General features: G+C 44.5%; 2 protein-coding genes across 3 annotated transcripts in view; one reads left to right on the forward strand and one right to left on the reverse strand.

Annotated features, from left to right (window-relative positions):
- LOC141990712 (uncharacterized) overlaps nt 1-23,394 on the forward strand; it is a 52,508-nt gene extending 29,114 nt beyond the window's left edge. The window contains exons 2-5 of the mRNA XM_074958255.1: nt 1,192-1,263; nt 10,728-10,779; nt 21,270-22,252; nt 22,911-23,394. Of these exons, the coding sequence (XP_074814356.1) occupies nt 21,721-22,252; nt 22,911-23,161 (783 nt within the window). The 5' untranslated portion in view covers nt 1,192-1,263; nt 10,728-10,779; nt 21,270-21,720 and the 3' untranslated portion in view covers nt 23,162-23,394. The remainder of the gene's footprint in view (nt 1-1,191; nt 1,264-10,727; nt 10,780-21,269; nt 22,253-22,910) is intronic.
- LATS2 (large tumor suppressor kinase 2) overlaps nt 1,903-25,790 on the reverse strand; it is a 69,091-nt gene continuing 45,203 nt past the window's right edge. For both annotated transcript variants that reach the window (XM_074958233.1, XM_074958241.1), the window contains 6 exons: nt 17,156-17,288; nt 10,676-12,204; nt 8,464-9,046; nt 7,301-7,483; nt 5,907-6,013; nt 1,903-4,519 (listed from right to left, as the gene is read on the reverse strand). In XM_074958233.1, coding sequence (XP_074814334.1) covers nt 4,025-4,519; nt 5,907-6,013; nt 7,301-7,483; nt 8,464-9,046; nt 10,676-12,204; nt 17,156-17,288 — 3,030 coding nt within the window. In that variant the 3' untranslated portion in view covers nt 1,903-4,024. The remainder of the gene's footprint in view (nt 4,520-5,906; nt 6,014-7,300; nt 7,484-8,463; nt 9,047-10,675; nt 12,205-17,155; nt 17,289-25,790) is intronic.

Consider the following 25,790-nt stretch of genomic DNA (forward strand, 5'->3'; position numbering starts at 1 on the left):
CCTGCGGGCAAGAGCCAGCTGCACAGAGCCGCTTGTGCACCTCCACCTAGGAGCCAGACCTGCTGCTGGCCACTTCCTCTGCCTCTGCACCCCGGCTACGCCGCTGACCGGGAGCCGCCAAAGGTGAGCCTGTGCCCCAATCCCCTGCCCCAGCCCTGAGCCCCCCAAAACTGGAACCCCTTCCTGCACCCCAAACCCCTCATCCCTGGCCCCACCCAGGCCTGCACTCCCGGCCCCGAGCCCCTCCCGCACCCCAGCCTCCTGCCCCAGCCCTGAGCCCCACAAACCTGGAGCCCCTCCTGCACCCAAACCCCTCATCCCCAACCCCAGCCCAGAGCCTGCACCCCCGGCCCAGAGCCCTGACCCCCTCCCGCACCCCAACTCACTGCCCCAGCCCAGAGCCCCTTCCCACACCCCAAACCCCTCATTCCCGGCCCCACCTGCAGCCCTCACTCCCGCACACCAAACCTCTGCCCAGCCATGAGCCCCTCCCATGCCCCAAACCCCTCATCCCCAGCTTCGTAGGGTCGCAGGCATCAACAATTTTCTTCAACTGGGTCCCCAGAAAAAAAGTTTGAAAACCCCTGCCCTAGTTCAAACAGGAATTAATTCAGGGAACTCCTATGGCCTGTGTTATACAGGAGATCAGATGAGACGATCACATTGGTTCCTTTTGGCCTTATAATCTATGAAGGCTGCATTAATTTAAAGTAGCAATACACAACAGTAGGAATAATAGGGATAGGTTTTAAGTACCCTGCATTAGTGCCATCAAGTAAGAAAGAAAAACTGTAAACAGTTGCAAAATAAAGGTATTCAATGGTGCTCATGAAAAATAGTCCTTTATTTGAAGGATTACCTGAGGCACGTTTGCTACACATTGCAATGGCAAAGGTTTGAGAAGAGTCTGACCACAGTTCCTACAATCTTCTCTTTTCTAGTCAATGCATTTTGAAGAGTTCACATTCCAAAGCAGTGTGCAAGAATGAATGTAATGTAGCAGCACAACGAGGAAGAGAAATTTAATATTTTAGCATGTGTCTAGTGTACTAGCCTGGAGGGGTCACAATAGGATGGGGCTTTCAGGGATTCTGGTGATAATGAAAATCAAAGATCCAAAATATGCTACTACTAATATTTTCTCTCAATCATGTCCCTTCATTTCTATTTTTTATTCTTTCATTCCTACAGTTTCTGCAGACCCAAACCAGGACATCCTACCTACACTAGAGAGGCCAGATCAACAGCACACTCTCAAACAAGGTAAGTGTTCATCCTGGGAGCCATGGTAGTGACATCAGCTGCCTTCCCTCCTCCTCCCCGTCCCGAATAAAGGACTTTGGACCAGATTATCTCAACTGTGTCCAGCATCCACTGTGTGCAGCTAAAATGATGGCTGCAAAGAACCACTTGTGGCTTCCAATCCAGGGGCCAGTTTTCCATTGGCCTCCTTATTAGTGTCATTGCTGGAGCTGCTCTACATGATGCCAACTGGCTACAACCACAAGGGACTAGCATGCCAGCTGGGGTTTGCTCTAGTGTAGTGGCACCATGCTCAAACTTTTGCCCCCAACACTAAGGATGGAGAAAGACGAAAGACATGGTCATGGTGGCTTTATGCCAGCTAGTGACTCTCCCATGCCAGGGGACTCCTCAGCTAGGGGCTGAGAGTCTACAGAAGAAACTAGCTGTGAGTGTAGAAAATAAACTGGCCAATGTATATAGAAAGAATCTAAACCAAATGTTGGATCCAGGTTTGAAGAAAGCTGAGATTTGGATCTGAATTTTATGCCTCAACATTACAAACCAACCCTCACAGCACAAACACACAGAAATGATCATTTCAAGAACACACAATGCAGTTTAGATTTTGATTCAAATTTTTTAATAATAAATTGTGCCAGTAGAAGCTTTCAAAAGCAATGATATATCAATAAATAACAGTTAAATTGAGTTCCTGAGAAAGAACCTACCACATGAAAGAATGTCAGATAGATGTAAATAAACAAACAAACAAAAAAGCAGTAATACTGAATCTTACATGGACTGTCACAACACAAGCACTGCATACCTCATAGCACTCCTTTCATACAAATGTAAACAAATACACAATCATTTTTGTTTCGTCCAAACTGATGAATTTATATGTGTTGTTGCTTAGATATCTAAACAATGGATAGGATAGGATATGCTAAAAACATTAAGGAATAATATGTGGAGTAATATACGGAAAAATTCTGAAGCTCCAGATTTAAAATAAAATAAAATAATAATAATAATAATAAAGCAAAGACACACTGAAGGAGTGTTTTCCTCAATGTTGTTATGTCAATCACTTAAATAGGACTATTACACTAATCTGAATTAAGATTTTTTTTTTGTTTATCTATTTAGTTATATATAATAAAAGTAAATATGTATGGCTTAATTATCTTTAGTATTCCAATATCACTTTGAATAATTCTCACATCTATATATAGAAGAAAAATACATATTTTAACAAAGTTAAGATTTGATATTTCAAAGTATGCCTATCATTTGATAGGAATGAGGGACTGTTGTGTTCCATCACAGCAATATTTCCATTGAAGAGACAACAGGACAGAATAACTTTCTAACAACGCTAACATTTTCAAACCTTAGTGCCTAAGTTAGGTTCCCAAATCCTTAGACACCAAAATATAAGTGGCCTGATTTTTTAGAAGTGCTGAGCACCGCCAAACCCCACTGACATCAATGTGAGTTGTAGGTGCTCAGCGGCCTATTATAAAGTGAGTCCATTTTTATTTAGGACCCTAAATATGGATTTAGGCACCTAGCTTTAGGCATTAAGGTTTGAAAATGTGGACTTAAGTATTTTAGCCTGGATACTGTGTGTTATGGACAGTGAGTATTAAAGGGTGAATTTTAACTATTGATCACTGTGCTTTGTATGCTACATGAACGAGCTAGATTTAGACTGTTGCCACAAGGAAACTGTAAATAATGGTTTGCAATTTACTCTTCTTAGGGAAACGTGTGTGCAGATGATACATGTTTACTAAAATTGACCTATTACTTCAAGATCACAAAAATCACTAATCAGTTATAACTGCGCAATTTGTCCAAAATTAATATTGGATACAATCATAAAAGAGAAAATCATCCACACAATACATTATCAACACAGGTTTAAAATGGTCTAATATTAGACCCTCATTAAAAATGGATTCACAGGACCTGCCTGTGAATGGCAAGAAACGGCCATTTCGTATAGAAAAACACTGCTCATGCAACATTCTTCACACACCAGACACTGAAATCACACCCAAATTGTCACTTACTCACACTTTCTATTACATCCCAACAAGCAGAAAAAAATAAAGCAGCTTTAAGGTTATGTCACAACTTTGAAATGCAGAAAATACAAACTAAACAAAAATCATGGTGTGAATAAAATGGCATCTGTAAATTTAGAAAATTAGAGAGCAGTTTTTCTTTTAGTTTCTTAACATTATTGCACAGAGACCTTTCATCACATGTTCTTCAGCTTTATGCATTTTTCCTAAATGTGAAACAATAAGTGCCATGGATAAAATAAAAAACATAGAAAAGAAGAACAGCAGCATGATTTGTCAAAGTTAATCCCTATAATTTAGTAGGAAAAAAAACTGCTATAAACAAAATAAGTGCTCTTTACTCGTTTAAAAAATAACATTTTTTAAGTCTGTAAATGCTGATCAGAGTCGGGGATGTTGACTTCAAACAAAAATAGGCCTGGCAAGGATAGGCTGCTGGCCTTGCAGATTTTGGTAAAGACCAGGAATTCAAGTGTAATTATCAACATAGCTATTTACAATGAAACTGACCTGAACTTAGAATGCTCATTTAGGACCTGGTCCTGCAATCTTTTGACTCCCCGACTCACGATGGCCTCAACTGGAGCTATGCCTGAATAAGAACTGCAAGATCAGGTCCTAAATTGTCAGCTAAAGGCCCTCTTCTACTTGTGAATAAGATTATCTGGAGTACTCAGTACAATAATTTACACATATACAGGTTGACAGGCTCCAGTCTGATCCACCACATCTTTGTTTTCTGCATCAGACTTCTCAGACTGGCTAGATTCAATTCCAGAAGGCTTTGGGTATCTAAATGGATATCCATTGTCATCAAAAAACCTTCGGAAAGTAAACTCATAAAAAGCATGCTCTGTGTGTTTACTGTTTGAAGAGGCTAGTGGGTCCCATGTCCTCGTACTGTCCCCACTAGTGTCATTCCAAGGACTTTCTTCTTCAACTGGGTCAAAATTTGAGGTGTCCATTGGATGGCTGATCTTTGGAACATAGGGAGCTGTCTGTCTGCGGATATCAGTGGAGAAGTCTATTGAGTTAAAGAAAGGATGGGCCTTAATATCATCTGCTCCACTTCTTCCAAGTCTATCCTCAGCAGCACAGCAGAGTTTTGTGATCAGATCAGTTGCCTCAGGGCTTAGCTTGATCTGCAAGGGAATGTGCAGCGTGCTCTCCCAGTTTATCACCTGAAGAGGAGAAAGATATTCAACATCGTCTTTTAATCTTTTGAACAAAAGCTCTTCATTTGTCAATGCTGATTGAGCTCAAAGTCAGCTCACACCCACAATTTTTACTTTTGAAAGTCAAGAATCCAGTGGTCTGATGACTGTTTGCAAATATGCTGCTCACTCTGAGCAGTATAGGAAAAATGGTGAAGAATGGACATGAAAACAACAATAAAGATTTGATCCCGTTTCCTATACAAATATTAGAGAACAGCTGCAAAGCTAAAAGGAAAACAGGATTTTAGTTCTGAAATGTACATACTGAATACTCCTCACAGGCCAGATTGTAGAGGGCATTCTAAGCAGAAAAAGAAGAGAAAGTGTAAATTTAACTTGTTTTTAAAAACAGTTATTCCTGCTCTGCCCCTCTTCCCACTCCGTGAAATTGTTTCTGGCTCACTAAAATATTCCCAGAATACAACACATGCAACCTATGGTATCACTGTGGTCACAGAACTGTGTCTTCTGGGAAGTATTTAGTGAACAAGGAAAGATCACTGCATTACAGACAGGAGAAAAAAGAAATGTAAACAGTGTAAGTGCGAATTTGTTCCTTGCTGAACGCCCCCACAGCCGAGTTTGAATGGATACGCAGCACAGACATTTCTAAGCTAAATTCAGTATTCATTTAGTTTTCCAATTTGCCTTTAGGGAGATGGAGGGAGAGATACCTCCTTCTAATAAAAAGAATTGCAACCACTGCTCAACTTTGGAATACTGCAATTGCAAACTGTGAGGTTATAATAAACATATGATTTTCAATAGCAAAATCCATGGTGAACAGTTTAGGAGAAGGTTCTTCTCTTTACGTGTAGAACTTGGAAACAATGTTCCCATGCAGATTACCAGGTTGCTGAATAAAAATCCAGACAGCATTCACCCAAGAGTTGTGTAGTCACAATGTAAAGGAAAGTAAGTATTTGAATTAGGACCTGTCCCATCAAGAGAGAGGAATCCTTCTCCCTCCCCCACTCCACTTTAAAGTGGGAAAAATTTAAGCATTTTAGAAAGGAGTGGCTAAAATGTGATATTCAGCCCCTGGGAGGCTGGAAGGATGATCTTGTGGTTAAGGCACTGGAGTGGTATACAGGGGTTTCATTCCCAGCTCCACAAGTCAGTTACGGCCTGATTGTTTTTTAGCTGCCATTGACTTGGAGGAGATTTGTGATTGCTCAACATCTTTGAAAGTTAGGCCTTTAATCTCTCTTTGCCCTCTCTGTACAATGGGGATAACACTTCCCTATCCCACAGCAGTGGGACGAGGATAAATTAACATCTGTGACGTGCTCAGATACAGGGGAGCCGATAAATAAACATAAGGTCTATTTGGAATTCTGCTTTAACCTACCTTTAGCTGGGTTTCTGTGGGTGTGGGGGCCAGAAAGGGAGGCTGCCCCACTAACATCTCAAAGAGAATCACCCCAACGCTCCACCAGTCACAGAGCTGAGTGTATCCTGAAAGGCAGGCAAAAGACAGTGTCCCACGACCAATAAGAATTTGAGTACAGACATTGTTTCCTCATCCAATTTAAATAATATTGAAAAACACAGCCTATGTTTTCATCTTCTCTCTCACCTTTTCATTCTCCGTAGTGTGATTTGTGACCAAAAATTAAGTTACTCAAAATCCATATCCCTCTGTGCCTTCTGCTGGCTGACCCAAATTCTACTCCTGAAACCAGAGAAATCCTAATCCTGGCAGCTAGAGATTATTCTCCATATTTTTAGGCGTGACATTGGTGACTGAGGGCTGACAGGGGGCACATAACTGGACAGAGCAAGGATTTTGTCATGCATCGTTCTGGCCCTATCCTGCCATGGAGCACATACTGTTCCTCAGAGGAAAAACAAAACACCTGATGACTGATCTACTACCAAGATTATAGAGAGGTGATACTGAATTTTAAAATACAGTTCAGGGACACAGCAGGGCTCAGGGGATAGGTGAAAGGACACAATCTTTCACTGGATTCCATGCAAACAGGAGCAATTTACCTCAATCATTTCCTGCGACTACAGTAAAGTACAAGTTTGAGTTTTTAAAGTCAACTAGATGAGTTAGTCATTGATTTCAATGGAAGTTTGTGTGGCTAAATCCTCTAGTGCGTGATGTAAAGTCTACTGAAGCTAATGGAAAGGCGCCCATGGACTCCAATGGACATACGATCAGGCCTCCAGTAAACTTGAAAATCTCAGTTCATAACTATTCAATTTAGAGCTCATGTCAGCACTGCATGGGCATCCACAAAGCACTGGCTAAAGTCCCCAAGCCCTGACCTGATGTTCAGTGTAAAACATGAAAGGTTTTTCTTCTTTGGCTGCCCAAAATCCTGGCCAGGAAGAGAGATCCCTAGGACATTATAATTTCCATGTCACAGTCACCAGTCTGAATTAGTCAGCAGATACCCTCTGTTGGCTGCTCATTGCCCTACGTGAATTAGCTAGTGATTTCAGTCCCCTTCCTAGTGCCCAGGTTGGTTATCTGTCTCTCAGTATTTATTAGCTGCCTCAGCAGAAAAGCCAAGGACTGAATGGCCTTGGAGGCAGAAGTACCATCTCAACTCTCAAGGTGAATAGTACTGAGGCACATTGGTATGGCAAATGAAGAAATCTGTACTGGTCAAACAGGTGACTTAATGTCCAGGGCTGTCAAACTGACACCCTTCCCCAAAATTATATTTACTTAAAAAAAAAAAATCAGCATTCATTTAACCGAACGAAAACGAAATAGAGCTCATCTACCTTTGCGAAGCAGTACTTCAGGAGCTATGTAATTAGGGGTCCCAACTAATGAGTGGGCTAAACATCTCTGATGCTGCTTTTTGGCTCTTTGCTCCAAGGTTTTCAACCTATCTCCACATCTACAGTTGGACACATCATCCCAAAGATCACTGGGCTCCATGCTGTCTTGTCTGATATGGCTCCCTTTCAAACAGAAAAAGGAGGAAATAAAAAAAAGTTTATCATTTATAAAACAATTGTCAACGAATAAGAAAACAGATTACTAAATGGCTAGTTGTGCCAACCAGTATTTCCCCCTCTCTCTCGAACCAACAAGAATAGGTTTAATCTGAAAAATTCTCCATTTTTGGCTAATTTTCCATAATGAGCCCCACTTCTCAGTCCCTTACTAGACCTTTCAGAATCACATCTCCAAGTAAAGACCAGATGGGTGTAATACGATGGGGATATCTGTACAGATTGCCCTATGACTACTGTTCAGGCCCTGTTCATTCCTGATCAATGGCATGCATATGATCACTGGGGCCAGGAATACGTCAGATGAGTTTCTTTTATGATTAGCTCCTTTTGCCACCAGTAGGGATCCCGCCCCTGAAGCCAGTGCGAACTGGCAATCTATTGCTATCACAGCAGTTTAAGATACTGATGGGGACTTAAACTAGCAGTAGTTGAAAGCAACTGACACACCAAGGGTATGTCTTCTCACGGCAAAAAAAAAACGTAACGGTGGCAGCAAGTCTCAGAATCCTGGTCTACAGATTTGAGCTTGTAGGGCTTGTCCTACGGCACTAAAAATAGTAGTTTAGACATGTGGGCTTGGGCTGGAGCTTAGATTGTGAAGCCCACCTTGTCCCCAGGCTTTAGAGCCCAAGTCTGAATGATTAATGGCTGTTTTTAGCACCGTGGTGTGAGCCTGAGCCTGAACATCAGGGTTCTGAAACTTGCTGCCATGGGTTTTTTTTTTTTGCTGTGTAGACATATCCTTAAATATAGCAAATTTAGCATGAGAGTCACCAAGCCACTGGCTTAGGCCTCTTCACCTTTATCATGTATAAAATGTTCAGTATACTCTAAGCTAGCACATTTGCAGAGAGACCACCACTATTTATTTCAAGGTGAAATAATACAACACGCATCACAAACAGTACACATAAGAACACTACCTTTCTGATAGTATTTTGAATTGTGAGTCCATCTGAATCCAGTACACAGCCCAAAATCAGTCAGTTTGATATGCCCATCAAGGTCTATCAAAATGTTGTCAGGCTTGATATCTCTATGGATAAATCCCATTTTGTGTACGCTCTCTATGGCCAAAGTGAGCTCTGCAATATAAAAACGAGCTAGATGTTCTGGAAAGACCTCCATCCGTATCAACAAACTCATCATGTCCCCACCAGGGATGTAGTCCATCACAAAGTACAAATTTTCTTTATCTTGGAAAGAGTAATAGAGTTTTACCACCCATTCATTGTCTGCCTCAGCAAGTATATCCCTTTCTGCTTTGACGTGAGCCACCTGGTTACGATTCAGTACATCCTTCTTTCTCAGGGTTTTCATGGCATAGAGGGCATGGGTATCCACTTTGCAGGAAAGGCACACTTCCCCAAAAGCACCAATACCTAGGGTCTTGATTTTTACAAACATAGATTTGTCCATTTTGGCCCTCTTCAGTCTGTTGTAGTTGGACTCCTTTTGGTAGAGAATTTTCCTCATTTGCTCCTGCTCTGCTTCACAAAGGCCAGCCTTTATAAGGAAAAAACAAATCAGAACAGCCAGTATAATTACAATTACAGCCAGAGACTAATCAAACTAGCATTTTGAAAGCATGTGGTTAGGAGAAATTAATCATGAACTAGAAGAGAGACATATGAATTTGTTTGCTCTCTGTAGATATATTTTTGAAACTCTTGCAATTTCACTGCATCCTGGCCTATCACCTCTATTTTCTGTAAATCTTTGACCACTGCACTGAATCCAGCATTTCCAGAATGACTCACAGGAGGAGTTTATTTTAACAAGACAAGTCTGACCAGGAGATTGTGACTGTTTCTTTCAGACATGGACCTTGCTACTGTGATCCATGCCTTTGTCATCTTGAGACTGTATTACTACTATACATGCCACATGGAATTACACCTTCAATCTATCCAGAAACTTAAGCTGGTGTAAGATACAGCAGTCCATTTATTAAGTGGTGCTTCACGGTGGTAGCAAACGTTCTCAGCACTCTTATCTACAAAGGATTTCGGTTGGTTTCTGGGTGGAGTTTAAGGTGTTGGTTCCGACCTAGAATTCTAAATGGGCTGGGACCTGCCTGCTGAAGAGGATACCTGTCTCCCTGTGCCAGGTTGCCACAGATGTGATCAGCAGAGGCCCTGGAGCTTGATTCCTTTATTATATAAGGGAGGGAGCTGCTGGCACAGCATTCTCTATAAAGATCCCTTTCTTTTGGAATGCTCTGCCCCCAAGGTCCTGAATTCACTGGCTTTCTGGGCACTGTTTAAAAACCCATCTGTTTAAGCAGGCATTGACTGAAGGCTGAGCCAACTGAGAGTGGGATTTCTGTCTGATGGGAAAGTGCAATGTGGGGGCGCTAAGCTGTAGTGTTCAGAACAATGGAGGTCAAGTGTGCCATAGGGTGGGAGGAAAGGGTGTTGCTGCGGCTTTGGTTGATATTTATTTTGCATCTTGCTTGCCCTGGTGCTTTTAAAACATATGTCAAAGGCTTGCAAAGCTTTGATTTGGAGTCTGTATAAAAGTGAAATCTACAAATAAATAAAAAGAATAGAAGGGGAGATTAAGGGAAACCTGAAGGACAGGTAGGATGAATTGCCAGATTCAAGCCAAAAGAAAGCCTAGTAATAACATTTTAAAAAGTGAGCAAAGGTACATACAGATGTGAAATACAAAGAGAGCATCTACTATTTTCACGTGAAATGATTCTTGCTGTTTTAGAGATTCCTGGGAGTGTGCGCACTGCTGGTGGTTCAATCTAGGGGGAAAACTTTCTTCCTGAAAGTGATGTATATTTTAAAAGTTTAAGCGAGCAGTTCATCTGTTCCTTAATGCAAGGAGAGCATGCATATGCATGTGTGTGTAGGAAGGGGAGGAATACTTCCACAGTTATATATATATATATATAAACACAATTATACACCCCCCCCCATGGGTGCCTTAAATAGGCTTCTAAATACACAGACTCCTAAATAAAAGTGGCCTGGACTTAAGAGGTGCTGATCACCTGGCGCTCCCATGGGATCCTAACTTTAGGCACCTTGGTTTGAACATTTTATTCTTTTTGGTTGATTAATGTTACTTCTATACCAATCTGACCATGATTTGCTTGTATTAAAACAAAAGAAAAAGCATTACTTTGGCCATTTCTTGCTCTAGCTGTAACCTTCTGTTGATTTTTTGCTGGTAGGTCTTTAGGACATTCTCCACATGTTGTTCCATGTAGAACTTGAAGGCAAATGGTGAGTAACTCTTAATTCGGGATTCTCTTTTTTCCTCATCTTTACTGTTTTTTCGCACTGGCACAGGAGATGTCTGGATCTGCTTTTTATCCTTGCTTGTTTTTTCCACTTTAGCATTTTTGCTGCTTTTGTCATTCCTTTCGCTATTTTCCTCAGCTTTATTGCACGTTGAATTGGGGACTCCCCGGAGAGTCTGTTCTACACCCAGGCACAAACAGTTTATATCAAATTGCTCAGAGCTACCGGGAAGTAACAGATGCTTAGGATATGGTGGTGGAGGACACCTGGGCTCCTGATTACTGTAATCAACATCTAGTTGGTAGGCGTTCGCTCCTCCAACAGGAAGCGGGTGCTGTTCAATGATCTCTAGGCCATCCACAGGTGGGGCTTGTGCAGGTAGCCAGCCAGGGTGGGAAGGCCCCACAGCTGTTTGAGGCTCAGGTCTCATCACTCTCATGCTCTTCACTGGTTGGAGAATATGAGCAGATGTGACTGCTGTGATGGTATTTGGAGATGTAATTGAAGGATCAGGTTTTCCTGGAGGAACCTGTCTTATAGATACTGGCACTTGCTGCTGCTGGTGGTTGTTAAAGGAGTTAGTTCTGCTTGGCACTGAGGCATCTGGTCTGAAGGATACATGTTGCCGTGGGGATGTTTCTATCCCTGGGTTTTGTAAAGAATCACGGTGTGATGGTGCTGCCGTTTGCCACTGCTGAACTTGAGGATTATTCATGTCATACAGGTCCATGTTCAAGCTATTTCTAGATGGAGCTATTAGATTCTGTGGTGGGCTGTCAGAAAAGTCATTAGCAAATGCTGGACCTCTGGCTATCACATGCATCTGGTGAGAGGAAGGGCTTGTTTGTTTGTGATGCGTATGTATGTACAGACTGGCTGGTGCCTGCTGAAATGCATGACCAGAGTTATTTTGAACAGTCCCTTTATTTGGAAGATTTGCATATCCTCCCTCCTGTTGCATTTTATTTTGGAAAGATGGACTCCGCTGAACACTATACCCCATAGGTTCCCCCTGCACCAGCATATGCTGCCTGCTGTAATGTGGGCTGTTTGAGCCATGAGTGGCCTGCAGCTGTAAAGCTTGGCTACTGTGATTAGTCACTGGGTAATTAATCACAGGAGAGTCCATATTTGCAGAATATGTTTTTTGTTGATGGCTCCCAGGTGTGCTATGAGAGCCTACTCCCGAAGGTCTTTGTACTGGAGCATTCATGGCCGCAGACTGTGAAGCAGAGAGTAAATAGTCCATGTATGTCCTGGGAACATCACTAAGCATATTTGCACCTTCTGCTCCAAAGCTTGTCCCTTCATAGGCTGTATTACTGATCTGATGATAGGACGGAAAAGATTCATTTGATCCTTCAAAGCTTGGCCTGCGGGCTATGTTATTTGGCACAATACCCTTTCCTTTATAAAAAGACAAAAGAATGTTAGGAAACAATTCATCTGAACAAATTATATTACATAATCCATTCATCTATACACAGACGAATATTTTTGTATTGCACCTGCGTTACCAAAATCATACCAAACTGGATTAAGCTCTCTGACCATTTGAAGTACTAAGTATTATTATTATTATTAATAAACTGCAGTTGTATAGCACTTTTCACTACATGAACCACCAGTAGTTTTACCAAATCATGAAAACAGAAGTTCAGATATTTTAGTTATGAAATCATCAGCTTGGATTTAAAAGCTGAAACAGTATCAGAGTCATGAATCACAAAGAGCTGGGAGCAGCCGATCTGAGGTCCGGAGAACTTGAAATGCTGCAGTCTAGGGGTGCTGCACCAATGGGAGAAGAGAATACTAACAGGCGAGCAGAACGTCAAACATTACTACCATTGCTTATCTGTATTACAGCATGGTCCAAATTATGCTAGGTGCAACAAACATGAATGCATGTGTATATATGTACATCTACATGCATATAACATATACGAAGAAGCAACTCCTACCCCACAGCACTTACATTCAAAATAGTACACTACCTAATAAAACTAGCCAACATTTCATTATTTTATAAAATTAAGTCTCCTATTACATGCAGCTGGGTTGGGTATATTTTGTGTGTGTGTGTGTGTGTGCGCGCGCGCCAGTTATTACTCCTGAGAGCGTTCTGCACCAAAAAATTAAAAATTCTGCAAACAATATTTTAAAATTCTGCAAATTTTATTTGTCAAATAAATGTGAAGGCTCCAGCATGGCATTTGGGAGCACAGGCCACTGGCTGCACAGAGGTAGGAGATCACCCTGCGGCCTCCCCTCCCTCCACCCCGGTACACGGACTCAGCAACGAGGCTGCACCCAACCCTGACACAATGCAAGGACAGGACCTGTCCCAGAAACACCCCAGGACCCTGTCCCTCTGTGCCAGGTGCATCAGGTGTGGGCAGGCAGGCTCAGCAAGGCAGGATCCAAATGTGGAGGAGCTTACTGTGGGGGGATCCAGGTGTGGGTTAAGAGGGTTCTGTATGGGGCAATCTGGGTGTGGGCAGCTCAGTGAGGGATCCAGGTGCAAGGGGGATCTGGATGCATAGGGGCTTATTGGGGGGTTCTGTGTGCAACAGTAATGGGACTCTGCAGGGGGGTCCAGGTGAAGATGCTTGAGGCTCAGCTGGGGGAGGACTGGGTGTGCAGGGGAGAGGGACTCAGTGGGGTGGGGATCCAGATGCAGCTGGTTGGGGCTCGGTAGGGTGGGGATCCAGGTGCGGGTGGCCCAGGTGCGAGGGGAGTGGGGCTTGTCACGGAGGGTTCTGGGTGTGTGGGGGGGTGAGGCTTGGTGGGAGGGTCTGGGTATGAGGGGGTCTGGATGCACGGGGGTTGGGTGGATGGGAGAGCAGCCCCCTGTACAGTGATCTCTCCCCCTGCAGCTGAGGAGCAATGGGTAAAGGAAGTGTGGGGAAGGGGACGGCAGAGTTTACAGAGCTTCCTGCAGCTAAGGGAGAAATCTGGGGGTGGGTCTGACATGGCCCTGGATGCCGTGCTGACCCCAGCGCAGGGTAGGAGCCACCAGCTGGGTCTTCCCCAGTCCCATCCTCTGCCCCACAGTGATTTACCTCTCTGCTGGCCGCCCTGGGCACCCGAAACATACTGCTGGGGAGGGCTGCATGACCGCTCTTGTGGCTTCCCTGTCAGAAAGTCATTTCTCTGAAGGGAAGCAAAGAAATCTGCGGGGGACATAACTTGTGCATATGCGCAGTGGCACAGAATTCCCCCAGGAGTAAACAAGTATCCCTTGGAGAAGGTGCACAGGGATACATATGGATGTGGGAGCAGAAATCTCCCAGGTAGAAGTGGGATCGTGCTGGTGCAGCACAGCCAGAAGAGTGGCTGGCACTGGCCTGGAAGGGGATGTGGCTTGTGGCGGCATAGATGCTGAGTGGATATACTGCATCACTGCTGGCACAGCACACAGGGAGCACTGGCTGCAAACTGAAGCTGCTTCCCCCTCAGGAACCCTGAAGAAAAGCAACAGGGTGAACATTACTGTCCTCCTTTGGAGGTGTGCCTGGGAACTTGCTGGTACAGAGATGTAATTTACATTTCCTGGGACAGTGAAGCTGATCAGTTTGAGGAGTGTTTGGGTCTGTGGAGGTACTAACTACGTGACTCACCAGAAATTATTTTTGCCCACATCCTCCTATCTAGCATGGCAAAATTTGGGGCTGCATATCTTTCATCTGGAAGGGTTTACGTCTTAGTGTATTTTGTAGTGTCCGCTAACTACGGCCATAGAGAACACTGATTCTTTCAGTCTCATCCACAGCTGATGTCAGATAGGCTCCATTTGGTTCTCAGTTGAATGCTAAAAATGTGCTATCAATTTTAATATTAAAAGTTAAAACCATATGAAGAAAGGAAAAGGATTTGAAAATGTACATGCCATAGACCGTAACTGGGAATCTCTGAAGCAAGTGTTTAAACGCTCACACTGGGAATCTAAACGCTTCCAGCAAAGCTTGTATGCCATCTAATCAATTGCAGGAGGCCTACACAACCTAGCATAAGCACTCTAATACGAAACAAATCAAAATGTTTTTCTGGCATGTCAGACAGACACACGCCAATCACAAGCCACCTGAGTTTGGCTTTTTTGAGGATAACAAAGTGAAGGCTTCAACAGAACTTAAAAGAAAAGGGCTTTAAATAGTTGCAGTAGTGATTTGATCCTGAAATCTCCACAGTCTGGCATTCTGTTTAAATGAGACCAGGATGTGATCAGGAAGTAAAAGCAAAAGAAAATGAAAAACAGCTGGGTAACTAGAACCTTTAGGCAGGAAAGATTGCAAGAACAGGGTTTCGAAAATATGAACTGACCTACCAAAGGGAATATGTGCGTTCAGGGGATAAGGATTTTAATATATTTGAAAGAAAAAACCCATCACCCTACACATAAGGCAAAACATGGTTATTAAATAATTCTGTCAATATTATTTTAAATTCTTCCTAATGCTTATCTGAGGCCCTGTCTACACATGCCTTATGCCCAAGTCCAAAAAAGGAGAGAGGAACCCTGGCAATTACCATTCCGTTTGCCAGATTATCATCTCCCATACAAAACACCTGGAAGGGGGCCTGGAATACAAAATCTCTGCAAGTACCCTGTATCCCCCTCATTCCCATACATTGTCCAACTGGAAGTGCAGGATTTATAGAAATCAGCAGGGCCCAGCCCCACACATGGCAGAACCCAGAGCCATATATCACCACACAAGAAGCTCCTCCTTTCCCCACTTCCTCATAGCGGCTACCAGGGACAGCACTCTATCACCCGCAACAGGAGAAATGGCTTTGTCCCCAGCTCTTCCAAGTAACCTGCAAGGGCCTTTCCCTTCCCCGCAGCTTTCCCTCTTCCCAGCCACTCCTCATTAGACTTGCCCAGTCTTAACACCCTCCCCAGCACAGACCCTGGACTGCAGAGTGCCCTTACTGGGATCTGGAGTGGGGAGGGATGGTGAGTGAAGTTACTGTATTAAGCTAAATCAGTTTAAGTGCTACACGAGGGGGTTGTGCCACTGTAACAAAACTGATTTTAAACTTGATTTTGTTAATTAATTAGGTACAAGTTTTCCAATACAGACAAGACCTTAGAACGTTATATGTTACCCGTGACATATAAAAACTCACCTCTGGCCAGAGGAGAGGCCAACCCAAGGTTATTGCTAAGCACAACTCACTTCTCTTCCCACATCCTGGTAATGACAATGCTATCTGATCCCATAAGTCGAGCTACTTAGATCAGTGGTTCTCAACCTTTCCAGACTCCTGTACCCCTGTCAGGAGTCGGATTTGTCTTGCGTACCTCCAAGTTTCACCTCACTTTAAAAACTACTTGCTTACAAAATCAGACATAAAAATACAAAAAAGTGTCACAGCACACTATTACTGGACAATTGCTTACTTTTCATTTTGTCTGTATGAAATGTTAGTTTGTACTGACTTTGCTAGTGCTTTTTATGTAGTCTGTTGTAAAACTAGGCAACTATCTAGATCAGTTGATGTACCCCCAGGGCTACACGTACCCTTGGTTGAGAACCACTCAGCAGAGTTTTACCGGCATAGCTATGTTGGTTAGCAATGTGAAAAAAATCACCCCTACAACAGACACGTAGTTATGTTGGCAAACCCCTGGTGTAGACACACCTGTGCCACCAGAAGAGTGCTTTGGTAGGCATAGCTAATGTCATTCAGCGAGCCTCCCTTCTGGTGGCACAGGTGTGTCTACACCAGGGGTTTGCCAACATAACTACGTGTCTGCTGCAGGGGTGATTTTTTTCACACTGCTAGCCAACATAGCTATGTCGGTAAAACTCTGTCAAGCAGAGTAAGCCTAGGAGCAGGAGGTGATTTTACCTCTGTAAATTAGGCATAAATTTTTAACAGTGAGAGTGATTAATCACTGGAATAAACTACCAAGGGAGTCAAACAAGTTACTGTGCTCAACACAGGGGTATCTGGGTGAAAGTTAATGGCCTGTGACATACAGGAGGTCTGAGCAGATGATCTAATGGTCCCTTCATGGATTCAATAGAATTGAAGGCCAGAAGTTGCTGGGAATTTCCAGTCTGCAAGACCAGACTCCTGTTGAATCTAGGGACCTTGCCACAGAAAGTACGTCCAGTTTGCTGTGGCGCATGCAGAGCCTCGCCCTCTTTCGCCTTAAAGTGGACTCTCAGAACAGGGTTGAGGCACACTGGCAGGACTGAGTGGAGAAGCTGGTATTGTTGTTCCTATGAACAGAAAACTCCTGCCCACTACGGTCAATTCAGCTCTTTTCACCCACTACAAATTCAATTGAAAAATAAATACATTGCAAGAAAGAGGGGTATAATTTAAAGGAAACTTTTCTTACCTGGCGAGGTCTGTTTAATCACACGTACTATCTGTTCATTTCTAGGATCCAGATAGCCCATCTTACTAATGTACTCCAAAGCTGCTTCAATGCTTCTGCTGCCTGTCTGCTTCAGAGCTCGTACAGCCATCTCCTAAATAAAATTAAAAGCAGAGTAAGAGGTAAAGCATACAGTCAGACAAAAATCAAGAATGATCTCTTAGTCTAGGGATCAACAGGACTTTTTATATTTAAAACAATATACAATTCATACCAAATCAGGCTGATTACGACCAATTGGACTTGAATGTTTTCAAAATATTTGTGCGAGTTAAGTGACTTTTGTTTTGTTTTTTTAAATACTCAAACTCTGGCAAGGTATTGGATACTCCACTTCCAGAATGGACTGCATTCTTCTGCGGTATGCCAAATGACAGCTAAAAATTCTGGTAGCTACAGGTCTTTAATATTATTTTCTCATTTGCTATAGTTCTACATTAGTGTAAATTTTAAAAAGGTAATTCAAATGTTGCTGCTATTCAAAACAAACTCGTATAAACAACATAGGAAACAAGAATCATACACATATCTTAGGAAAATTCAAGTAAAACTCATCAGACATGTTGGCACAGGTACTGTTTCAATGGCAAACCCTGCTAAAAAGCCTGGAGGTTCATTTAGGATAAACATTGTCCATCCACCATATCCTGTAAGTCTCCCCCCCCCCCCCCAGTGTCTCTTCTCCCTCCCCATTGTCCCCCAAGACAACAAGTTAGCTCTCTTTAGAACAGGGGTTCTCAGGACAAATTTTCTGGTGGCCTCAGAGTGCGGCCACCAGCTCTTGCTGGTGGTCACTCACACTTTTTCCTAAAATACTTAATTAGCTTTAGGAAAAACAAATACATATGCATGAATCATAGTAATTTATTGCTAGCTAGTAAATCTGCTGTGAAAAGTGATATTTGTTAAAATTACTTTTCACAGAAGGCTTACTAGCTAGCAGTAAACAAACATACAAGTATCACTTTTCACAGCAGACTTACTCAGTCCTGGCAAGCGCTAAAATGACAGGAGAGAACTCTCCTGTTGGCATAGTTAATCCGCCTCCTCAAGAGGCGGTAGCTATGTCAGTGGGAGAAGCTCTCCCGCCAACATAGCGCTGTCTACATGGCAGATGGGGAGTGTCAATATAACTAATTGGTTCTCGGCCAATGGGAGCTGCAGAGCCGGCACTAGGGTCGGGAGCAGCATGCGGAGCCCCCTGGCTGCCCCTACGCACAGGAGCCAGAGGGGGGACATGCCGCTGCTTCCAGGAACTAAGCGGAGCCATGGCATATGCAGAGCAGGCAAGCCTTCAACCCCGCTCCCCGGCTGGAGCTCTGGAGCAGGGCAAGCCCCAGACCCCGCTCCTCAGCGGGCGTTTGAGGACCGGATTGAAAGGTCTGGTGGGTCAGACGCGGTCCGTAGTTTGCCCACCCCTCGTCTATCACGTTGATTCATGAAAGTATAGCCTGTCTATGCAAATAGAGGCCACATCTCAGGGACTTGCACCACAGATAATAAGGCTCAACTCTTTTGTGGGAGTGATTACATGCTACCATAGAGTAGAGAGGTTCTCGGAAAACAACAGAACAGTTCTTGGAGCTAAACTGATTTACAACTCCTGAGGATCTACTCCCCCTTTTAAAATCAAAATAACCACTGAGTTATATGGTCCTCAGACAAGTATTTTTATAAACAGAAAAGGCAGAAATGAGGCAAAAAAAATCTGCTTGGTGCAGTAACCAATGGTTATTTCAGGGCCAAAACATTCTTTTAGACAGAGGAATCAATCCGGCTCCCACCGAGGTCAACAAAAAGATTCCCACTGAGTGCAATGGGAGTTGGATCAGGCCCTTAGCTGCTGATTATTTTCTTTTCACTGAGCCAAATACTTTAAGTTGCATTATGGTTTGAGAACTCTAGCTGATTATTGTGTTTTAAGCTAACGTTACAGCCAGCGGCCAGACTTTAATAAGAAACACAAGCTAGGGGCAGTGTGCACCGAAATCACAAGGGGACAGATCAGTCCCAGCTGCACATCATTCTCTACATTCTATGTGTTCTCTTTTGAGAATTCAAACAAACATTCTCAGTGCAGCGTTTCCATGCACCTTTTCGTTAGCATTGGCTGTGGCTGAAAAAATAAAACAAGGCGAAAAAAACTGATTTTAAAAATATTGTTACCTGTTAAAACATTGAGCTAGGAGATTTAAGTGGTCAGCTACATACCTGTGACATTCAACTTTTCTAATGTAAAAGCTATGGTATTTAAGCAGCCACCAGGTCAGCATTTTATGTAAAGTATGGACTCAATATGAGGGGGTGGGGAAGTTGTCTTCCATATTTGGTGGTGTACAGAGAGGAATAGGTGTTTGTGTGCTTTCCAGCCCCCACAGCTACAAGCAGTGACAGTGGATTGCATAACCAGACAATGGTAATCACCAGATCAATTTGGCACCCCCACTATCCAGGATTGCTGGAACAATTTGTATAGTGTGACTGCTGAGAGCCATTGAACCAAAACTACAAACCCTATATATAATGGAAACCACTTCAAGCCAGGGAGTGTGTCAGCACCCCTAGTTCCACCCCTACCCCACGACCACAAGCCCCGAGCTGGGAGATAGTTGCTCTACACTAAGCAGCAAGACTTTGCCACAAGGAAAGCCACCTCTAAGCGCTGATGCCCAACAGGGAATATCTGTGTCTGACAGTAAACAGATAATTGGATATGTAAGTGTACAGGCTTAATCTTAGTGTGTGCAGTGAAGGCTTTCCCCATTTTAGCCTCCTGCCTGGCTGGAGGCCAACATCATTGGCAGAGCCTAGCGTTCTTGCTGTACTACAGGGTTGTCCAGCAACATTCTTCATTCAAAAAGCTCAGAGTCATCAAAACATATTTATCATTGAATTGAAGATTGCTCAAGAGGTAAGTAATACTTTTTCTGAGAACATTGCGTCTGAAGGAGACAATAGGTCCTCCAAGATTTGGCAAGGATAATTAATTGCTAACAACAACAAAATTAATTACTTGAATCACCATTCACATATAAGGATGGGTGACAGATGCAGGAAACTGATACAAATTGCCCAAGAAATGGAGATCAAGATTGTGTCAGAACAGATGATCGAGACATGAGAATTAGCCTTTCAGGCCTAGCCCACATTTTTTTATATATATATAAATAAATAAATAAATTAAATAAATAAAAGCCTGGGGACTAATAAGCTTTAAAGAATGAACAAAAACAGGCTATTGCCAAGAAACAACTAGAATTTAGAACACTCTTCAAGGCTCTAATAAATGCCTAATCAAGAAGATAAAAGTCGTGGAATCGACATGTTGTTTGCTGCCAAAATATTCACTCTGCTTGTGTGTTATAGCCCCTCCCTCACCCTGTGCTTGTGTTGTCTATTTAGATGGTAAGCTCTTTGGGGTGGGAGAGTCAACTACTACCCCGTGTTTGTAGGGTGTTTAGCACAATGGGCCCCATTCTTGGATGGGCATTAGGCACTACTGTAATAAACATGATTACAATCAGTATGATGAGTACAGTGACAAGGGGTCAAGCTGTTTGAGTGGATGAAGCACTGGTTTGGATAGCAAAAACAACAGACATTGTACATTTCATAATAAGATGATCAATGCTCAGAAATTCATGTCAGAAATGGCTTTACTCAATATTCAAAATAATGACCTGAAAAAGAAATAATTTTCTTTTGTCTGGAACACTGAAGGGATTAAATTGAGGTGGGAAGGAGAAGTTGGGGTGGGGAAGGATGGGACAGGAGACAGACAGACAGACAAATTACTAAAAGGATTTCCTCCCTGGTTTCTTACGGCAAGGTTGCAATAGCATCATTCAGGATGAACAGTACTACCCGTGGAGTGCTCACTGTGAGGAAGTGTATAACAATCTGGCCCTTAGACAGTATCCTATCTGCAGGAAGGGTTGGTCATCTCTGAATGTCTATACATTCACCAGCACAGTACTAAACTAATAAATAAAAACCTGGTATAGAGGCAATGTTATGCAGTACTAAAGTGCAAACCAAGATTCATAACCCTATTCTTTTCTTCTTATGACCCAAGCAGGTGGAAGCAGGGAGGACTTGTAGCTGCAATGCTTTCAGCTCCCAGGACAGAAAGGGGACTACTACTAGCACCATTAACTGAAGTCTAAGCTGTGGTCTACACTAGGAGTTTAGGTCGAATTTAGCAGCATTACATCTATTTAACCCTGCACCCTCCACACAACAAAGCCATTTCTGTCGACTTAATGGGCTCTTAAAAACAATTTCGGTACTCCTCCCCGACGAGGGGATTAGCGCTGAAATCGACCTCACTGGGTCGAATTTGGGGTAGTGTGGACACAATTCGACAGTATTGGCCTTCCGGAGCTATCCCAGAGTGCTCCATTGTGACGCTCTGGACAGCACTCTCAACTCAGATGCATTGGCCAGGTAGACAGGAAAAGCCCCGTGAATTTTTGAATTTCATATCCTGTTTGGCCAGTGTGGCGAGCTGATCAGCACAGGTGACCATGCAGAGTTCATCAGCACAGGTGACCATGGAGCCCCAGAATCGCAAAAGAGCTCCAGCATGGACCAAACAGGAGGTACTGGATCTGATCGCTGTATGGGGAGAGAAATCCGTGCTATCAGAACTCCGTTCCAGTTTTCGAAATGCCAAAACCTTTGTCAAAATCTCCCAGGGCATGAAGGACAGAGACTATAACAGGGACCCACAGCAGTGCCATGTGAAACTTAAAGAGCTCAGGCAAGCGTACCAAAAAACCCAAGAGGCAAATGCTCACTTAGGGTCAGAGCCCCAGACATGCTGCTTCTATGATGAGCTGCATGTAATTCTAGGGGGTGCCTCTACAACCCCACACCTGTACATGGACTCCTGCAAGGGAGTCTCACGCAACAGGGATGACGATTTTGGGGACAAGGAAGATGATAAGGAGGGGGAGGTTGAAGATAGCGCACACCAGGCAAGCGGAGAAACCGGTCTCCCCAACAGCCACGAACAACCAGGGTTCCTGGACCTTGAAGGCAGAGAAGGCACCTCTGGTGAGTGTACCTTTGTAAATATAATACAAGGTTTATAAGCAAGCATGTTTAATGATTAATTTGCCCTGAAGACTTGGGATGCATTCACAGCCAGTACAGCCACTGGAAAAGTCTGTTAACGTGTCTGGGGATGGAGTAGAAATCCTCCAGGGACATCTCAATGAAGCGCTCCTGGAGGTACTCCCAAAGCCTTTGCAAAAGGTTTCTGGGGAGGGCAGCCTTATTGCGTCCTCCATGGTAGGACACTTTACCACGGCAGGCCAGTAGCACGTAGTCTGGAATCATTGCATAAGAAAACATGGCAGCTTGTGGTCCCGGTGTTTGCTGGCATTCAGGCAACATCCGTTCTTTATCTCTCCGTTATCCTCAGGAGAGTGATATCATTCATTGTCACCTGGTTGAAATAGAGGAATTTTATTAAGGGGACATTCAGGAGGTGGCTGTTCCTGCTGGGCTGTTTGCCTGTGGCTGAAAAGAAATCATCCCCGCTGTTAGTCACGCGGTGTGGGGAGGGGTGAAGCGATCATCCCAGAGAATTGGAGGGGGGGGGTGGTGTTAGTTGGGTTTGTGCTGCACGTTAAAGGAAAAACATCAGCCCCTCCTTTTAAATGGCCAATGTGTCTTTTTCAATTTTACTCTCTCTTTTTTCCTCCTGCAGCTGCAAATGTTTCAACGCTGCCACTAGCATCTCCGTGCCAGAGGCTAGCGCAGATAAGGCGGCAAAAAACAAAGGCACTCGCGATGAAATGTTCTCCGAGCTTATGCAGTCCTCCCAAACTGAAAGAGCCCAGCAGAATGCGTGGATGCAGACAATGTCAGAGTCCAGGAAAGCACAAAATGAACCCAAGGACAGATGGCTGGAGCAACAGGAGAGGTGGAGGCAGCGTGATGAGAGGAGACAGGATGTGATGCTGAGGCTACTGGAGGATCAAACTGATATGCTCCGGCGTATGGTTGAGGTGCAAGAAAGGCACAGACTGCCACTGCAGCCCCTGTGTAATGAACTGCCCTCCTCCCCAAGTTCCATAGCCTCCTCACCCAGACGCCCGAGAATGTGTGTGTGTGTGTGGGGGGGGTCCCCCCCTCTGGTCACCCAACCACTCCACCCCAGAGGACTGCCCAAGCAACAGAAGGCCGGCATTCAGTAAGTTTTGAAGGGCAGTGTGCCTTTGTCCTTCCCTCCTCCCCCACCCCACCCCACCCGGTGCTTCCCCCTTCCCCCACCCCTCCCAGGCTACCTTGGCAGTTATCCCCCATTTGTGTGACGAATTAATAAAGAATGCATGAATTTGAAACAACAATGACTTTATTGCCTCTGCAAGTGGTGATCATAGAATCACAGAATATCAGGGTTAGAAGGGACCTCAGGAGGTCATCTAGTCCAAACCCCTGCTCAAAGCAGGACCAATCCCCAAGGGGATCAAAGGCGGGAGGGGAGGGCGGTTGGCTTACATGGAAGTAGAGTGAACCAAGGGGGAGGGTTGTCATCAAGGAGAAACAAACAGAACTGTCACACCGTAGCCTGGTCAGCCATGAAACTGGTTTTCAAAGCTTCTCTGATGCACAGCACGCCCTGCTGTGTTCTTCTAACCGCCCTGGTGTCTGGCTGCACGTAATCAGCGGCCAAACGATTTGCCTCAACTTCCCACCCCACCATAAACGTCTCCCCCTTACTCTCAGAGATTGTGGGACACACAGCAAGCAGTAATAACAATGGGAATATTGGTTTCATTGAGGTCTAACCGAGTCAGTAAACCGCGCCAGCGCGCTTTTAAACGCCCAAATGCACATTCTACCACCATTCTGCACTTGCTCAGCCAAAAGTTGAACAGCTCCTGACTACTGTCCAGGGTGCCTGTGTATGACTTCATGAACCATGGCATTAAGGGGTAGGCTTGGTCCCCAAGGGTAACTATAGACATTTCAACATCCTCAACGGTTATTTTCTGGTCTGGAAAGTAAGTCCTTTGCTGCAGCTGTTCCTACAGACCAGAGTTCCTCAAGATGCGAGCGTTATGTACCTTTCCCGGCCATCCCACGTTGATGTTGGTGAAACGTCCCTTGTGATCCACCAGTGCTTGCAGCATCATTGAAAAGTACCCCTTTCGGTTTATGTACTGGCTGCCTTGGTGCTCCTGTCCCAAGATAGGGATATGCGTTCTATCGCCCCACCACAGTTAGGGAATCCCATTGCAGCAAAGCCATCCACTATGACTTTCACATTTCCCAGAGTCACTACCCTTGATATCAGCAGCTCAGTGATTGCGTTGGCTACTTGGATCACAGCAGCCAACACAGTAGATTTGCTCACTCCAAATTGATTCCCGACTGACCGGTAGCTGTCTGGCGTTGCAAGCTTCCGGAGGGCTATCGCCACTCCCTTGTGAACTGCCAGGGCTGCTCTCATCTTGGTATTCTTGTGCTTCAGGGCAGGGGAAAGCAAGTCACGAAGTTCCATGAAAGTGCCCTTACGCATGTGAAAGTTTCGCAGCCACTGGGAATCATCCCAGACCTGCAACACTATGCGGTCCCACCAGTCTATGCTTGTTTCCCAGGCCCAGAATCGGTGTTCCATGGCATGAGCCTGCCCCATTGCCACCAAGATGGCCAAATTGTCGGGGCCCGTGCTTTGAGAGAAGTCTGTGTCCGTGTCCTCATCACTCTCATCACCGCGCTGCCATCGCCTTCTCGCCTGCTTTTGCAGGTTCTGCATATACTGCATGATAATGCATGAGGTGTTTACAACGCTCATAACTGCCGCCGTGATCTGAGTGGGCTCCATGCTTGCCGTGGCATGGCATCTGCAGGAGAGCAGAGTTGCAGGGGAAGCGGTGGTTGGATGACCAGTGTTGCAGACCAACTGCACCGTCTGCTGCCAGGACACAACAGCTGAGCGGGCTGCACGCTTGCCATGGTATGGCAAGACAAAAGCAGCCAAGCAGAGTGGCAGCAGAAGCAGCCCTGCGAGACCACCAGGAGAGCAGCGTGGCAGCAGAAGCGGCCCTGTGAGACCACCAGGAGAGCAGCGTGGCAGCGGAAGCAGTGGATGACGATGGTCATATAGAGGACCTGCAAGGTGGATTCATAGCAGCAGGAGAGCAGAGTGGCAGCGGAAGCAGTCATTCGATGATGATGGTTTGCAGCCCTACTGCACCATCTGCTGAAAGCAGTATGGCGCCCGCACGGAAAAAAGGCGCGAAACAATTGTCTGCCGTTGCTTTCACAGAGGGAGGGGCGACTGACGACATGTATCCAAAACCACCCACAACAATGTTTTTGCCCCCTCAGGCATTGGGAGCTTAACCCAGAATTCCAGTGGGCGGCAGAGACTGCGGGAACTGTGGGATAGCTTCTCACAATGCAACGCTCCAAAAGTCGACGCTCGCCTTGGTACTGTGGATGCACTCAGCTGACTTAATGTGCTGAGTGGGATTTAGTGGGGTCACACACAATCGACTGTATAAAATCACTTTCTAAAAAAATCGACTTCTATAAATTCGACCTAATTTTGTAGTGTAAACATACCCTAAGGGAAGCT

The sequence above is a fragment of the Natator depressus genome, chromosome 1 (genome assembly GCF_965152275.1).
Source record: "Natator depressus isolate rNatDep1 chromosome 1, rNatDep2.hap1, whole genome shotgun sequence".
Lineage (NCBI taxonomy): Eukaryota > Metazoa > Chordata > Testudines > Cheloniidae > Natator > Natator depressus.